This window comes from Mustelus asterias, chromosome 15 (genome assembly GCF_964213995.1).
Source record: "Mustelus asterias chromosome 15, sMusAst1.hap1.1, whole genome shotgun sequence".
Lineage (NCBI taxonomy): Eukaryota > Metazoa > Chordata > Chondrichthyes > Carcharhiniformes > Triakidae > Mustelus > Mustelus asterias.
Window position 1 is genome coordinate 11,296,615 of NC_135815.1, and position 18,783 is coordinate 11,315,397.

The window sequence follows — 18,783 nt, forward strand, 5'->3', positions numbered from 1 at the left end:
GACCTAATATCTCCTTCTGTGGCTTGGTGTCATACTTTGTCTTATAATGCTCCTGTAAAGCATTTTGGTATATTTCATTACATTAAAGGTGATATATAAAAATAAATTGCTAATGTTGTCAATTTACTATTAATTTGCTATCTGTTATTTGCATAATATTAGATACCAGTTGTTGCTATAGTAAACTGTTAATTCCACATCAGTATAAACAGAGAGTTAGAGAACCATACTCTACATCGAGTGGAAATGACAGGAGCTGAATTTATATACTTAGAATCATAGAATGGTTACAGCACCGGAGGCCATTTGGCTCATTATGTCTTTGCTGGCTCTCCACAGGAGAAACTCACCAAGCCCTTCACATTCTTCCTTTTCAGATAGCAATCAAATTCCCTTTTGAACACCCCAATTATACCTGTCTCCGCCACGCACTCAGGCAGTGCATTCCAAATCCTAATCACTCGCTGCGTGAAAAAGTTTTTCCTCATGTCACAATTGTTTCTTTTGCAAACTACCTCGAGTGTGTTTCTGGTTCCCAATCCTTCCATCAATGGGAGCTCTTTCCCATCTACTCCCAGACCTTTCATGATTTTAAATACTTTTATCAAGTCTCCTCTCAACCTTTCCTTCTCAAGAACAGTCCCCAAGCTTCTCCAATCTAAGTAACTGAAGCTTCTCATTGCTGGAACGACTCTCGTGAATCTTTTCTACAGCCTCTCTTAATGCCTTCATTATCCTTCCTAAAATATGGTGTCGAGAACAGGACACAGTACACTAGTTGAGACCAAACAAGTGTCTTATATGGGTGAACATAACCTCCTTGCTCTTGTACTCCATGCCCCTATTGATAAAGATGTGGAGATGCCGGCGTTGGACTGGGGTAAACACAGTAAGAAGTCTAACAACACCAGGTTAAAGTCCAACCTGTTGGACTTTAACCTGGTGTTGATAGACTTCTTACCCTATTGATAAAGCTCAGGAATGTCATATACTTTATAAACTGTGCTAAACCTGAACTGACATCTTTTATGATTCCTGCACATATACACGCAGGTACCTCTGCCGTACAACCTTTTTAGAATTGCACCCTTTGTTTTTTGTTGTTTCTCTGCATTCTTCCTACCAAAATGAATCACATCAAACCTCTCTGCATTAAGCTTCACCTGCTACTTGTCTGCCCATTCACTAACCTGCATATGTTCTTTTAAAGTTCCACACTACCATCCTCAAAGTTCGTAACAGTTCCTAGTTTTGTACCATCTGCAAATGTTGAAATTTGTCCTTTACATCAAGCTCTACGTCATTAATATACATCAGGAAGAACAAGGTTCCTGACACTGACCCCTGGAGGATACAAGCCTTCCTCCAGTCCAAAAAGTAACCTTTAACCACTACGCTCCATTTTCTGTCTGTGAGGAGTTTGCACATTCTCCGTGTGTGCATGGGCTTTCTCCGGGTGCACCGGTTTCCTCCCATAGTCCAAAGATGTGTGGGTTAGGTTGATTGACCCTGCTAAATTGACCCTAGTGTCAGGGGGATTAGCAGGGTAAATATGAGGGGTTACAGGAATAGGGTCTGGGCGGGATTGTGGTCGGTGAAGGCCCGATGGGCCAAATGGCCTTCTTCTGCACTGTCGGGATTATATGATCATCCTCATCAATCCTTCCTTTACCTCATCAAAAAACTTGAACAAGATAGTTCAACACAATTTTCCCTCAACAAACCTGTGCTGACTTTCCTTAACTTTACCGCAATTGCCCAAGTTACAAATCATTTTGCGTCAAATTATCATTGCTAGAAGCTTCCCCACACCAAGGTTAAACTGGATGTTGTGCAGCTGCTGGGCAATTCTTTACACACCATTTTGAATAAGTGTAATATTTTCAATCCTCCAGCCCTCTGTTGCACCACCCCCAAGTCTAAAGAAGTTAGGAAAATGAGAGAGCCTGCACTTACAGTTTGTAATTCACTTGTCAACCTCCTGAGTGTGTACTCCAAGACTTGCTCCAATGAAGACATGACACATTGGCGTAGTACATTCAGTACCCTATCTACAAAGATAACAGATGATTTACACGGGTTAATCCACTGGATGCAAGTTGTTTTCTATTGTAATTCACTACTGGCCCAGTAACAGAAAAATTAGCAATCTAAAAAAAAGACTGATAACTGAGAATATGTTCTCTAAATTGCTAGGCATGATGTATTCTGAAAAGCAAGTAATCAGTGTCAGCCTCATTTTTGCAGAATGCTTGACAGCAACCAATTAACATCAGACCCTGAAAGGCAATTACAAAGGCGAATCCTTCAAATCATTAACCCAGGCCTGCCGAATATACTCTGCAGCTTCGACAACAGAGACTGTCTTAGTGCACTGTAAAATTTACATTTCGGTGTCTTTTTCTGAAGGTGGAGGAGAGAACTGAGGACTTTTTAAAATGGGGTTGCAACCATGGTCTTATAGTTGACCCAAATTATAAGTCAGGATAAAATTCCAGCCTTCAGAAAGGACGATTGGAATTTTGCGTTGGTCCAAAAATAAATCTGCATAGCCATGAAAAATTAAACCCAGTATACGTGGCAATAAAAAAAAAATATCTTGCAACCAAACAGAGATTAACATATTTCAAATTAACATACCTCCAACATTTTATGTAGGGACGGGATCACATTGCAATGGTGTTAAGTCCCGGCTTACTGAGTTAGAGAATGGTGGGAGCAGGTTCACAAATGTGTACTCTCGCATGAGAAGTTATCAATTTCAGTCGTGGCATTGGGAAAAGATGTTGAGTGGATAATTTCCCGAAGGCAGGGAGGGAGAAGCTGATCTATGGGGCTGGGAGGAGGGGAAAGAGGGGAGCAAAGCAATTTTTCATTTACAAAGAGCCTCATCACATTTTCAGAAGCATTCCAGTGATGTAATTAACTACTTGGAAGTACAAATAAACAACATGCAAATTAATACAGCAGTCATTTTGTGTACAGTGAGGTGGCTCAAAAAGCAAATCAGATGAATGACAGCTTGATGTACTTTTCTGGTTAAAGAAAGGACACGAGATCCCATACAAAATGGTTTAGTGACCATCATTTTGGATTAGATTCTTGCGAATCAAAAGGAATGGGGAAAAAAGAAACATTGCCTCAAGTCAACCCAACTTTTGAAGGTCCGTTGCGGCAAATGTTGCAAGGGTTGTTTGGTGTCTCCTGGAGGGGTGTGGAAGCTCGTGCAGTTTAAACAGCAAGTCTTTATTGATAACTCATAACCATATACATCTCCACAGTACACCTCTGTTCGAGTGCTGTCTCCATATTAGCTTCTGCTCGACTACTGCTACACCCAGTTAATAATCGTGTGACTCTCTGAATCACAACGCGATACGAGTGGTACTGTTTTCCCAGTCCCACATTAATACTTGCTCCGCCAAACACCCTTACTCTCCACCTCCCCCAAATCCTTACCAAATACATGTACAATATCATAGAAATCATAGAAACCCTACAGTACAGAAAGAGGCCATTCGGCCCATCAAGTCTGCACCGACCACAATCCCACCCAGGCCCTACCCCCATATTCCTACATATTTTACCCGCTAATCCACACATCCCAGGACACGAAGGGGCAATTTTAGCATGGCCAATCAACCTAACCCGCACATCTTTGGACTGTGGGAGGAAACCGGAGCACCCGGAGGAAACCCACGCAGACACGAGGAGAATGTGCAAACTCCACACAGACAGTGACCCAATCTTTACTTGCTCCCCTTCTCTCCCCCTACCCCGCCACTTATAAATTCAGACAATCTGGAAGCTTTGCAAATCTTCTAGATCTCATTCTTATAGCATGTAGAGGGGCAGTAATCTCGGTTGCCGTGGGCTAACTTTGTGGTTCAGAATTGAAATCATAGTATTCTGTGTTTCCAGTTCTTCGTCGTCACCATTTGAGTCACTTTTCTTGCGCTCCTTCGAATTGTGTTTCTCTTTATCGACAATCTGTCTTCTTTGATCAGATACCATAGGGTTATCCCTTTCCTTCCAAAGGGAATGTTCATTTCACACATTCATAGAGTGGATGATCTCTGTGAGATCTGCCATGTTCTTCTTGGAAGCTGATGTTTCAAAAATTGAATCTTCATTTCCACTTGTTCCATAATTTCACCCAACATTTGTTTGCTCTTTAATTTTCCAATTTTTTCCTCAAACTTACGTATCTTTTCATTCAGCTCACTAACTACTCTGGTGAATTCAGTTGTCTTTCACAGAATCTCAGTGCAGAAAAGACCCTTCACTCCATCGGGTTTGCACCATTGTGAGAAACACCTGGTCTATCTACCTAATCCCATTTACCAGCACTTGATCCATAGCCTTGAATGTTATGACGTGCCAAGTGCTCATCCAGATACTTTTTAAAGGATGTGAGGCAACTCGCCTCTATTATCCTCTCAGTGCATTACAGTCCATCCTGTCCCTCATCTTGAACTTGTGTCCTCTTGTGACTGACCCTTCAACCATGGGGAACAACTGCTTCAAATCCATTCTGTCCATGCCCCTTATAATCTTGTACACCTCAATCAGGTTGCCCCTCAGTCTCTTCTGCTCCAACGAAAACAACCCAAGCCTATCCAACCTCCCTTCAAAACCTAAATGTTCGATCCCAGGCAACATCCTGGTGAATCTCCCCTGCACCCCTCCAGTGCAATCACATCCTTCCTATAATGTGGCGACCAGAACTGCACACAGTACTCCAGCTGTGGCCTCACCAAAGTTCAATACAACTCCAACTTCCCTGCTTTTGTCATCTATGCCTTGATTGATAAAGGCAAGTATCTCGTATGCCTTTTTCACCACTCCACTCATATCTCCTTCCACCTTCAGAGATCTATGGATAAACACACCAAGGTTACTTTGTTCCCCAGAACTTTCGAGTGTCATGCCATTCATTTGACTACTTCTTTGTCAAATTACTCCTTCCAAAGTGTATCACCTCATACTTTTCAGGGTTAAATTCCATCTGCCACTTACCTGCCATTTGACCATCCCGTCTATAGCTTCCTGGAGCCCAAGATGCTCAACCTCACTGTTAACCACCCAGCCAATCTTTGCATCATCTGTAAACTTACTAATCCTATCCCCCACATCGTCATTTATGCTATTTATATAAATGATGAATAATAGAGGACCCAGTACAGATACGCCACTGGACACTGGCTTTCAGTCACTAAAACTTCTTTTTAGAGTTATCTGCAGAACCCTTATGAGTTCTGCAACTTCAGTTGGACAATCAGTTCCTGCTGGAGGCTTTTTCCATGGACACTGACTGTTCCTTAGAATTTCCCTTTTCTGCTTTTAAAGTCTAGATTTGTTCTTCCATTTTGTGCATCTCATCTTTCACATTCATCAGATTGGTCTGAAGTTCAAGAATTTCATTGCTCTTTTCATTACCAAGTTCCAACATTTGAATTAACAACTAAAATGCGGAAATGTTTATTTTCTTGTTGACCTCTTGTCAACTCAGGCTACGCTTTGCTGCATTGCTTTGTTGCTACTGATAGTTCCAACACAGCATTTTTTAAAAACTCATGTTTTTCCAGGGACGTGTATTGATTCTTCAAAGGATTTTTGAGTACTTTCCTGTCTGTGGTTGCGCGTGATAGGCTTTTCTAGCTCCCTCTTCCATTTGCCAACAACGGAATTCAGAATTGTTATTTCCACCTTGTGCTTTTCGAAAGATATATACTAATACTGCACACAATTTAGATTTTAGCTTGCTGCATTCTTCTCAACATTCAACCAGTTTTTTTCCCTTGTGATACCTCAGAAATTTGCTTATTCAGATCTTGAACAGTTTAGTTCATCTCTAGTTTATCATGTGCTTCCAAAGACATATACTCAGCTTGAATCTTGTGTTTCAAATCTTCTAATTCATCTTCAATATGAATATTTTCCTGTGGAATGGCTTCATTTTTTGTGCAGTTTTTTTTGGATTACATCAGATAGCTTCCCTTCATTCACAGCTATCTGCTCGCTCCACACTGCCACCTGTTGTTGCAGTTTGGGTCATGCATCTGCATTTTCAAAAAGCTCTATTTTCAGCTGTTTGTGGGCCTCTTTCTTCTGCTTCTGCACTGCATCTGCCTCCGTCTTGTGGTTTGCTTAGGTATCATCTCCCTCACCCCAGAGTCTCCTTCCCACTTCACCTTGGGGTCTCCTTCGGTGCTCTATTGAAGGTGTTCCAAATCCTTTCTTTAAAAAAAAAATTTAAAAGCCTTGGAGAAAAATTTTAGTGTCTTACTAAATGTGATTCAGGATTCATCCACACCTTGTTTTAGGATTACTTTATGTGCAAATGCAAATATACAAACATATTAACTTGCACTTCTGATTTCTTAATCCTTATGCACTCCTATAATCTAAAAAAACTCTTCTCTGTGACACCCAATTTTGGGTCTGCTTTGGCCCTTGCATGAGCTCAAATTGGTCCTGTAATTTTAATTTAATATCCTTGGCCATTTCTCACACGAGGGAAGTACAGCTTTATTTTTTTCTCTCTCTCCCTTTCAAGATGGCTCTGCCATATGTTTCTTCGCAATGAAGTTTCCTTTGCTTATTGGTTTTGGCAGGCTCCTGCAGCAACAGCATTCACAATTTCGGTGTTATAAATTTCCCTGCATCAACTTTTATGTCCCTTGTCTTCCCTCCGGTGAATATTTTTGGGTTGTGAAACCGTCAATTTCTGGCCTTTCAACTGCCCGTTGTTTGTTATTAAATTTTTTGGTTCAGAGTGAGCTCAGCCACCATGTGTTCAGGCATTGACTCAGGCTGTTAGTAATCTGCTGTAAAATGGCAATTCCGACCACTGTTGACGTAAAATCTTTTTAAAACTCGTTCTGGCCAAGAACTTGAGGTTTTCTTTTAGCTCTCTCCTGCTAGGTCTTCTCACTCTGCGTTCACTCAGACTCTTCTTTTCATCTGCACCGTGGATTATCCTTCTGCCTTTTGGAATCTGGTGAGATCCTATGACTCTACCTCTATGTCCAATCAGGTCTGGTAACAGAACTTTTTTTTTTAAGGTGATCTCCAACTTCGACTTGGGCACACTTGAGTAAAGGTTGGACAGTCTAGGCTTGTACCCGCTGGAACTTAAAAGAGTAAGAGGCAACTTGATTGGAACATTTAAGATCCAGAGGGGCCTTAACAGGGTGGATGTGGAGAGGGTGTTTCCACTTGAGGGAGAGTCTAAAACTAGGGATGGCACTGTGGCACAGTGGTTAGCACTGCTGTTTCACAGCGCAAGGAACCCGGGTTCGATTCCCGGCTTGGGTCACTGTCTGTGTGGAGTTTGCAAGTTCTCCCCGTGTCTGCGTGGGTTTCCTCTGGGTGCTCTGGTTTCCTCCCACAGACTGAAAGACATGCTGGCGCATTGACCCGAACCGGCACCCGAGTGTGCCGACTAGGGGAATTTCACAGTAACTTCATTGCAGTGTTAATGTATGCCTTACTTGTGACTAATAAATAAATTTTACTTTACTTAACTAGAGGTCACTGTTTAAAAATAAAGGGTCACCAAACTTGTTTCACACAGAGGGTTGCAAGTCATTGGATCTCTCTTCCTGAAAAGGTGGTGGAAGCAGAATCTTTGAATATTTTAAGGCAGAGATGGATAGATTCCTGATGAGCAAGGGGATGATGGGGGTGGGCGAGAGGCAGATTTGAGGTTATAATCAGATCAGCCACGATCTTACTAAATGGCGGAGCAGGCTCAAGGGGCTAAATGACCTACTCCTGCTCCTTGCTTGTATGTTTATGTTACATCACTATGCAGGCGATCCTGTCTCCCCAGTCCCACATTTGCCCTTGATCTACTGAACAAGTTAAAACTACAGAACCAAGCTATGTTGATTTTAAAAAAGCAGATCATTGTTATTTGTGTATTGCTTGTTCTTTGCTAACTGCCATGTTACTGCACTTAATAATGACTGAAACCTGGACTGAGATCCCCTCTGAAGACTGAAATTGAGGACTGGAAAATACAAATCAATCTCAGTCTCGTGCATGGTATGTGGATTAACTCATCACTGCCATATAAACATCACAATAGGCAGTTTTGCTGATGTTCTGTCAAAAAAATGGCTTGCTATGAAAATAACTGGGAATTCTGAGGACCTCATATCTTCTTCATTGCTATAAGAATCTCTTATAACATTCTTTATTAACATGTTTGTAAGAATGTAAAGTTCCAATCTGCTTTCTGACTGGTTAATCACATGCCTGGTGGGGACCAATCTTACCAGGCAATTACACTTTGGGATGTGAAAGGCCTGGGGTGGAATTTTCCCGCTGTTCACGCCGGCGGGATTCTTTGGTCCTGCTGCTGTGAACCGAGATTTAGCTGAGCACCAAATTCTCCATCCTCGCTTGCAGCGGTCACAGGGTGTGACCGGCCAGAAAATTCCAGCCATGGTGTAAATGCAAGTTTGTCCTTTACAGCAGAGACATAAGGTCGCCATTATATTTTCACACCACTATGCTTAAATTTTTTAAAAAGTTACAAATTAAAACTAAAAACGTGTGAACATTCATGTCAACTGCTCATCTTTTTTTAAAACGTGTAATAAGCATCACAAGAGACTAAATAGACCACAAAATATTAAGTTCACTAAAAGGCTAATGGTTATTAATTGTCTTATATATGGAATGTGAGCAGCAATTGCAAGAAGGATTAGCTGCCATCAACGATTATGCATCGTCACTGCGCCGTTCCTCATGACTGCTCAATAGGAATCTTCAGAATAGTGATAACCCAAAAGAGTTAACCTATTCTTTAGTCACATAAATAAAGCCAGTCCTCAATTTCTTGGCAAGACTACCAACTCCAAACTCAACGGGTCTTTTTTTAAATGGCTTTGCTCAGAAACCCACTTATGCAAGAGTTGGCCAACCATTCATGCGGATTTAATCAAAATAAATTCTCCTCGTTACTGAAACATAAACTTACATTAAAGTGACTTATGCATGATTTGCTATTTGGCTTGTTGAAGCAAGTGTCCCAGATTGCCTTCAAATCATTGTGTATAAAAATAAAACAGTTATTCAAATTGTTAATAAAAGGAGTGGCCTCCCACTCAAGGGGACAATCTTTATGTCTGGCGTATGAGCAACCATCGAATCACTTCAAGTTTTGACCTGGAGCCCCTTCCACTTTTAATTTGTACCCCGCAGTAGAGCCGATCTCAATCCCATGTCTGCTGAAAGCTGAGTGTGGTTTGCTGCAACTGTTGTTGTTACATTTCCACAGCCACTTCCAATTCCTCTTAAAACTTTCCTATTTCAGAGCAGGGGCTTACTTCATTTGGTGGTGACCATCTTAGAAAGCCAGATGAGCTGTTTATATTCTGGGCCGAACCATTTAATGGTTTCAAAAGGATATGCCATAGATTAACTAGCCATTTCTTAAAAAAACTATCACAATCATATCAGCCTGACAACTATCAGTTACAGAACTCGTATCAGTGAACTATAGAACAATTGGGCTATTTGGAACCTGGTTGCAACAGGGGTCTCCCAGGATGATAGCAGAAATCTTTTAGGGATGTCCTCGAAGTATCCCTGGAGAGGTCAAATATACTTGCCAACTCCCGAGAGCCCCTGGCTTGTGACTAACCAACCTGGAGAAGACTCATTTGGGAAGGCATCAAACACATGGACGCATATGTTGAGAACGTGCAACAGTGAAGCCAAGGCATCAGAGACGTGCAGTGTGAAGTTCTTGGGAAAGAAGTGTAAGAGAAGGAACGATGGACTGCTGAGGTTCAAGGTGGTGGCTCACCACCACCTTCTCAAGAGCCATAAATGCTGGCCTAGCAGGCAACGCCCACATCTCATGAAAGAGGACTGCACATGCTGTTAAAACAATGGACTCCTTTATTCTCTTTCCTGGCTCCCTCCAGTGACTTGTGTGTAATAATCTTAAGGGGGCAAAGTGAACAATGTAATTCTCAATACAATACATACAGAAACCACCAAACAATTCATCCACCCCATTCCCCAAGCATTCTTGTCCTGCATGTGACCGATTATACTGAGATCAGCCATCTCAGAACCCACTGAAATCGAGTGGAAGAAAGTCACCCTCAATCCTGAAGGACTGCCTAAGAAAATCAATCATATTTTCTACCAGATCGATGTATTAAGCGGCAATGGCAAGCCACACAGCCACCATCCTGATAAGAGATACACAACTGGCATGATATTGCAGTTACACTGCTAAATGTCATCCAGCTGAGCAGTTTATGGCTACACTACAATGCTCAATATATTACTCATTTTGATAACGAAGGTTATTTTGAACTTGACATTTTTTTCACAAAACTATTCATAATTCTGTCCGCCACGTTCTTTCTGCAGCTATCTTTCAGGCTAAGATTGTTATTTCCCCTGGATCCTTTTAATTTTCTTTGACTGTTTCTTTCATCTTTCTCACTCGCCCAATTTTAATATCTATCATCTTCAATCCAGTTGACGACCTTTGCGCTGCATTTATGGCCATTTCCCTATCGCTCCATCGCTCTCTGCTTGACTTTTATGAATATTGTTTGTTTGTTTCTCTGGGTTTTTTTTATGGCCACTTACTGGTCTCTCTGCTGTTAATCACTATCTTTTAACAACTGCTTTCCAATTCCTTGTTGTTATGCCCCCATACATGTTGTTCACATTAGCAAATACAAGTCAGGGGCCAACATCGGCCGATCTGGCAGAAAACTGGTTCCAAGTCTGCTCTAAAAAAAGTAAAACCATCCTTAGGTCTCAAGACAATTAATTTGGATTTTGTTTTATTCATTCTGTGGGACATGGGCATCGCTGGCTGGCCGGCCAGCATTTATTGCCCATCCCTAGCTGCCCGAGGGCAGTTGAGAGTCGATCACATTGCTGTGGCTCTGGAGTCACATGTAGGCCAGACCGGGCAAGGACGGCAGATTTCCTTTTTAAGACTGAGATTGCTAGATTTTTTTAGGTATCAAAAGAATACAGCCAAAAACACCTGAAAGGTTGCAGCTGATGAGAGGTGCTTCTTACTTCATGATAAGGGATGATTCTTTTATATGCATGCAGAGATTTCACCAACGTGAAGCGATATGGCAAACAATGACCATTATTTGGACTGGTTAGCCAAACATTTTGCGGCATAATAGAAATTGCTTAAGATTGCAGAACAGCCTCTATCTATATTACAAAAGGGAAACTCAAGAGTCAGACAGCACAAAAGCAGGCCCTTCGACCCACCATGTTTACGCCAACCAAATACCAATCTGTACTAAACCCATTAACCAGCACTTGGTCCATAACCTCCTAACTTAGGAGGTTATGGACCAAGTGCTTGTCCAGATGCTTCTTAAATGTTGCGAGATTACCTGCCTCCATCACCCTGTTAGGCAGCACGTTCCATATTTCCACCACCCTCTGGGTGAAAAAATGTTTCCTTAGATCCCCTCTAAACCACTTACTCCTCAACAGATGCCTTCTGGTCTTGGGCATCTCTGCGATGGAGAAAAGATTCTTACTATCTACCCTAACAATGCCTCAAAATCTCTATCAGATCCTTCCCCCCCCCCCTCAGCCCCCTTTGCTCCAGGGAAAACTAACCCAGTCTATCCAGTCTCTCCTCGTAGCTGAAACTTTCCATCCAGGCAACATGCTGGTAAATCTGCTCCGCACCTTCTCCAGTGCAATCACATCCTTCCGATAGTGTGGCAACCAGAACTGCATGCAATATTCCATCTGTGGTGTAACCAATGTTTGATAATGTTGTACCAAGACCTCCCCGCTCCGATGTTCTATGCCCCGGCTAATGAAGGCAAGCATTCCGTATGCTGTCACCATACTATCTACCTGTACTGCCGCCTTCAGGACTCGATGGCCTAGTGGTATTAACACTAGTCTATTTATGCACGTGCACAGGTTTCACCAACATGAAGTGATATGGCAAACAATGACCATTATTTGGACTGGTTAGTCAAACATTTTGCAGCATAATAGAAACTGCTTTAGAAGATTTGCAGAAGAGCCTCCATCTATATTACAAAAGAGGAAATGGTCAGGCTAGCATCCAAAATGTTTAATTAATGCGACATTAGCAATGTTAATTTGGGGCCACTGAACTAACTGATTAAGTTGCTGTAACATGGAGCCCGGACACATTCTTATTTGAAAACTGAACTGGGTTCATTTTTGGCAAGTCTGCCCTGTTAAACACAGAGCGCCATGATGCAAATTTTATTGAAGCAAATCATGTTACTTGCTCTTGATTTCATGATAATCCTGCTTTTCAGCCTTCACAGCATAGTTTGACAAATACGTTTCCATAAAAGCATTGCCTCTTTTCATATTCAGGGGTTCTGGCATAAATATGCGTTAATTTGTCACAATTAAATTTTTGGTTACTCCTACTCCCTGATGTATACAAAATACCATTCTTTAGAAAGGGCAGAGCATAGAGGTTGACAACTGAAAGAATACAAGTGTCTTTCAATCTCCAATAGCTCCCCAATTGACTTTAACAATTATAGATGATGAAATATTCTTTACAAACAGTTTACATGTCAAACAGGAACATGGTGGGTCACTTCATGTAAAAAGAACTCAGATTTCAGATGCACAGCCTAGAATCATCATAGAATCATCATAGAATCCCTACAGTGCAGAAGGAGGCCATTCGGCCCATCGAGTCTGCATCGACCACAATCCCACCCAGGCCCTACCCCCACATATTTTACCTGCTAATCCCTCTAACCTACGCATCTCAGGACTCTAAGGGGCAATTTTTAACCTGGCCAATCAACCGAACCAGCACATCTTTGGACTGTGGGAGGAAACTGGAGCACCCGGAGGAAACCCATGCAGACACGAGGAGAATGTGCAAACTCCACACAGACAGTGACCCGAGCCGGGAATCGAACCCGGGACCCTGGAGCTGTGAAGCAGCAGTGCTAACCACTGTGCTACTGTGCCGCCCTACTGTAATAACGTTATGGAAAGTGGAATATAGCAAGAGGAAATTTTACACAGGTTCCAGTCAAGCCCACGTATTGCAACATGCAACTAGTGGGAGACACGATTTACTCTGCTCCGATGGCCATTAACTGCACTTGAGGCACGTACCAAACAATTAAACACACAAATAAGAGTTCAACTGGCATCTGCCTGCTTATTAAACTAAAATATAATGGACAAAACTCTCTTTAAACAGGGCTTCTGCAATTAATCCTGGTGGCTCAGCTGGTAAAGCCATTCAGCTATTCTCCCAATTACCACCTATTGTGGAAATGAGTGCGTCAGTGCCCCCATGATCAGGCTTCACAGCATTCTTTCCCTAATGCCAAATTGTTTAAAGAGGAGAGAAAACAACTGGATTCTTTAAATTGTGCTTAGTGTATCCCAAAAGTCAAATATGTTCAAATCTATTTAGTGGCGACAGAGTTGGAGTGGATGGATGGAAAGAAAGAAGAAGAAAGAATGAGGGCTGAACAAAAAGCTCTATACCAAAATAAACCACATTATGTATTCGCATTTAAACTTTGAGCGAATTAATTGGACTGCATTCATAAATGAGAATCAGCCACATTAAAGCACATTTTTACATCGTGTTATGGAAGGTTTCATTAGATTCGAATCAGAACGCTCACTCTTCAACACTGTCAACAGTGAAATATTAACAGCTGCATCTTAGACAAACTTTGCAATTCAAATGGCCAAGGAGCATGAAAGAAGCCTCTTAGCAGATTTCCTGCATCCTGTAACCTTCTACATCTGAACTCTTCCAAAAAAGGCAAGACTTGATTAGTACAATACCCTGAATTAGCATAATCTCTTTTTAGTGCAGGAAGCAGCTAATGAGTCCATCTACAATTTAGCCTCTAACAAATCAAATATAGAATCCCAACAATTATAGCTCCCTAAAATAGAAAGCATTACAATTATCCTTCCCTGCTTCATTAATACTGTGACCTCTCCTTAAGTCTCAGAGAATAAGAGACTTTCCAACTGTTTGAGAAATTGGTATCTGATGACAACAGGAAAAATGTAAAATGGATGAGTTAAATATGCGCTGACAGTTCTTTGCGTTATCTCCTGTCCACACATTTTAGGGGGAGGGGCATGATGTTTAAGAATATTAAAACAACTTGTGAATTTTAAATAGCACAGTCCCAGGGGAAATGTTAGTTCGAGGTATAATGGAAGAAATTCTGTCGAAGGCGGGGAAATGTGTTGGTCAGCTACTCGTAAGAGATGACTGTCTTTCTGGAGACTCTTTGCTTCTTCTGGCAACACTCTTTTCATGCCACATTCTCATGTCTGCTGCAGCTAGAATCTCTACTTTGTTTTAAAGTTTATTTATTAGTCACAAGTAGGCTTACGTTAACACTGCAATGAAGTTACTGTGAAAATTCCCTGGTCACCACACCCTAGCGCCTGTGCGGGTTACACTGAGGGAGAATTTAGCATGGCCAATGCACCTAACCAGCATGTCTTTCGGACTGTGGGAGGAAACCAGAGCACCCAGAGGAAACCCACGCAGACACGGGGAGAACGTGCAAACTCCGCACAGACAGTGACCCAAGCCGGGAATTGAACCCGGGTCCCTGGCGCCATGAGGCAGCAGTGCTAACCACTGTGCCACCCGTTGTGGAGACAGGGGGGAAAAGACCCTGGGCCATCCACAGTGCAGTGCATGCTCCCAGGGATGTTACCGGATGCTTTGTCATCCCACACAAACTCTACATCCCATCCCAACCCTTGTCAGACCAGTGCAAGTGAAACAGTGGGAATAAGATTATAAGAACGCAAAAAATAGGAGTGGGCCATTCAGCCCTTTTGAGCCCATTCTGTCATTCAATGAGATCTTGGTTGATCTTCTACTTCAATACCATTTTCCTACACTATCCCCACTTTCCCTGATACTTTTAATATGTGGAAATTTATCAATCTCAATCTTGAACATACTCAGTAACAGAACCTCCACAGCCCTCTGGGGGAGAGAATTCCAAAGATTCACCGCTGAGCGAATAGATTTCTCCTCATATCAGTGCTTAATAAGGAGGTCTGTCAAGCACACAATCGGGCTCTGCCCCCAACTCCCCTCCTGTGCTGAGATTCTAAAGATCACCCAAACTTTGCCATCCCAAATTAGCCCAATAAGAACCAAACTGGGAAGGTCCCAGATTCAAGCCTTATTCAGTGCTGAGTCTTCAGATTTCAGCCAGAATGGTGGGAGGACAGCTACAAATGCATCTGCAGAGCAGAAAAATAAAGACTCAGGCAGAATTCCTGCTCTTGGATGTCAATGGCCATTGTCTGCTGGAAATATACTTTGCTGGACGGCAGATAACGTGGGAACAGGCGTAATGTCGTGGTCACCTGTGGGTGGCATTTGGAAGCTATGGAATTGCAATCCACCAAGGCAGCAAAACACTCAGCAGAAGGGGAAGAACGTAAGAGAGAGAGAAAAAACGGCAAGGAAAGCATGTTACTTGAAGTCTGTGGAAACCTTTTACGTCTGCGGATGTAGCACAAGGTTTTAAAGTAAGGGCTTAACTAACCTTTTGTGATGTCTTGTTTTGAGGGGGACGTCTCCAACAGCTTCAACAACAATTGCAGGCTCTTATCCGCTTTCAGTACAGGTAAGTAGGCATGAGTGTTCAGCTTCCATAAAGCATCTGTAAGGGGATGCAAGAAACAAGCCAAGGGCTTCCGATCCCCACTGTCAAGGACGCTAAATTAAACATTAAAAAAACATATATATATATATATATATATATAGAGTCATTAATAGAGAAAATGCATGAAAAATTGCATTTACAGCAGTTTACTAGCTAGGCACATGCACAGAATTTTCAAAAGTCGAAGACTTCACACTAGCCTCTTAACCATGTTCTGCATTAGTCTTGCAACACTAAATTTGAGAAATTCAAGTTCATAGAATCCCTACAGTGCAGGAGGCCATTCAACTCATCACATCTAAACCAACTCTCCAACGGAGCATCCTATCCAGGTCCCTGTGACCCCACCATCCTTACCCTGCTAACCTCTCATACATCCTGGGACACTAAATGGCACTTTAGAATGACCAAGTTCCCCAACCCGCACATCTTTGGAACATGGGAAGAAACCAGAGCATCCGGAGGAACCCCACGCAAACACAGGGAGCATATGCAAATTCCACACAGACAGACATCCAAGGACGGAATTGAACCTGGGTCCCTGGCGCTGAGGCAGCAATGCTAACCGCTGTGCCACCATGCTGCCCAGTTATGTAATAATTGCTTGACAAGTCGCGTGAACAGAAACATTGCTTTTGTTATGACACATCATTGCAAAGCATCGTTTTCCTTTTGAGACATGAATGTATAAGTTTCATCTTCATAGTAACAGAACACTGCAGGGAATATGCACAATCCAATGCTGGCTCACTCACACGTACAGTTAAGGGATGAATTATTTTGGTCTTCCATCTGTACCCCACCCACTTCAACTTCTCGCAAACACATCTCACATGTAAATTGTGTCAGCGTGGTCTTTTGCTGGCATTTAATTAGATCCTATCCATCATGAATAAAATAACCCTTTTCTGGTTAATTTTGGTGGGTGAGCTCAGAACAAGGGGACATAGCCTCAAAGTTGGCGCGAGGCTGTACACAGGCGATGCCCAAAAGCACTTCGCCATAGAAACAGGAGTGCAAATCTGGAACTTTCTTCCCAAAAAGCTGGTCAACTGAAAATATAAAAACTGGGATAAATAGATTTTTGTTAGGTAAAGGAGATGTGGAGTTAAGATACAGATCAGCCATGAACTAACTGAATGGTGGAGCAGGCTCGAGGGGCTGAATGATCTCCTCCTGTCCCTATTTTCCAGAATAAAAATAAACCACCCTTTCTTCCCTGGATATTTTTTCCTCAGCCACCCCTCAAAAAGTGCCACTCTCCTCCTCTTCATTGTTCTCTTTCTACTTCTGCCAGGTAAAAATTCAATTTTGTATTGCATTGCTTAAACATCTGACGTTTAAATAGAAAATGACTATCAAGTTTAGCACGTCTTGCCTTGAGTTAGGGATTGGCGCAGAAGGAAGAGTGTAAAAGAGACGTAAAGTACAGTGACAAGCAACGTGAGAAATGGTGCACAACCTGTTAGAATTTAAAGCACAGGCCATTTGGCGAGATTATTATCGCTAGGCTATTAATCCAGAAACTCAGCTAATGTTCTGGGGACCCGGGCTCGAATCCCGCCACGGCAGATGGTGGAATTTAAATTTAATTTTTAAAAATCTGGAATTAAGAGTCTACAGATGACCATGAAACCATTGTCAACTGTTGGGAAAATCCATCTGGTTCACTCATGTCCTTTAGGGAAGGAAATCTGTTGTCCTTACCCGGTCTGGTCCACATGTGACTCCAGAGCCAGTGCCCTCGAAAGGCAAGTAGGGATGGGCAATAAATGTTGTAAGAAGTTTAACAACACCAGGTTAAAGTCCAACAGGTTTATTTGGGAGCAAAAGCCACACAAGCTTTCGGAGCTCCAAGCCCCTTCTTCAGGTGAGTGGGAATTCTGTTCACAAACAGGGCATATAAAGACACAGACTCAATTTACATGAATAATGGTTGGAATGCGAATACTTACAACTAATCAAGTCTTTAAGAAACAAACAACGTGAGTGGAGAGAGCATCAAGACAGGCTAAAAAGATATGTATTGTCTCCAGGCAAGACAGGCTGTCTTTTTATATGCCCTGTTTGTGAACAGAATTCCCACTCACCTGAAGAAGGGGCTTGGAGCTCCGAAAGCTTGTGTGGCTTTTGCTACCAAATAAACCTGTTGGACTTTAACCTGGTGTTGTTAAACTTCTCACTGTGATTACCCCAGTCCAACGCCGGCATCTCCACATAATAAATGTTGGCCCAGCCAGAGATGCCCATGTCCCACGAATGAATAAAAGAAACTCATACAATTTAACAATGTAATATGCGCCTTTTGTGTGATAAGTCAATCACCAGAAATTGTTCCCTCCAATATGTCCACCAGTAACAACCCAAATTCGGAATGACAAAAATCTACAATGATGCTGCAGGCTATATTTCACAGTTTAATTTGACACAAGGAAACATCAAACACTGCACCAATACATTTCAATCACAGACTAGCATCAATTCTCCCTCTTGGTTGCAGCTACCGAATGTGAACCCACTGACAGCAAAACAAAATAAAAAATAAAAGACACAAGCACGCTTCAGATTGCAAACACACATTTAGAATAACAGACTTTACCTTTCAGTGCTATATTGCTCTTCGACGTCAGCAGCAAGGAGAATCATCCGTGCAACAAGCTGGGCTTCAAACCAGTCTGGCACGAAACTGGCATTTTCTCCTAGAAAGCACAGCAAATGGATGTTAAATGTAATATCTGTTGCATTGATCATACCTGCAGCATTCAGATTGGCTGGTCAATAAGTTTCTATCTTCACATAAAGCATTGGGGTGGCACGGTGGCACAGTGGTTAGCACTGCTGCTTCACAGCGCTAGAGACCCGGATTCAATTCTGGACTCGGGTCACTGTCTGGGTGCAGTTTGCACATTCTCCCCGTATCTGTGAGGGTTTCCTGCGGGTACTCCGGTTTCCTCCCACAGTCCAAAGATATGCGGGTTAGGTTGATTGGCCATGCTAAATTGACCCTTAGTGTCAGGGGGACTAGCTGGTTAAATACATGGGGTTACGGGGATAGGGCCTGGGTGGGATCATT

At 42.3% G+C, this 18,783-nt stretch overlaps 1 protein-coding gene across 4 annotated transcripts in view; it reads right to left on the reverse strand.

The window, feature by feature from the left end:
* Window positions 1-18,783, reverse strand: part of tarbp1 (TAR (HIV-1) RNA binding protein 1) — a 170,546-nt gene that overhangs the window by 116,999 nt on the left and 34,764 nt on the right. For all 4 annotated transcript variants that reach the window (XR_013499614.1, XM_078229496.1, XM_078229497.1 and 1 more), the window contains exons 11-13: window positions 18,310-18,409; window positions 15,591-15,763; window positions 1,957-2,051 (exon numbers count right to left, since the gene is read on the reverse strand). Coding sequence is in view for 3 of the 4 variants with exons in the window: in XM_078229496.1 (XP_078085622.1) it covers window positions 1,957-2,051; window positions 15,591-15,763; window positions 18,310-18,409 (368 nt within the window). In the remaining variant the exon portion in view is untranslated. The remainder of the gene's footprint in view (window positions 1-1,956; window positions 2,052-15,590; window positions 15,764-18,309; window positions 18,410-18,783) is intronic.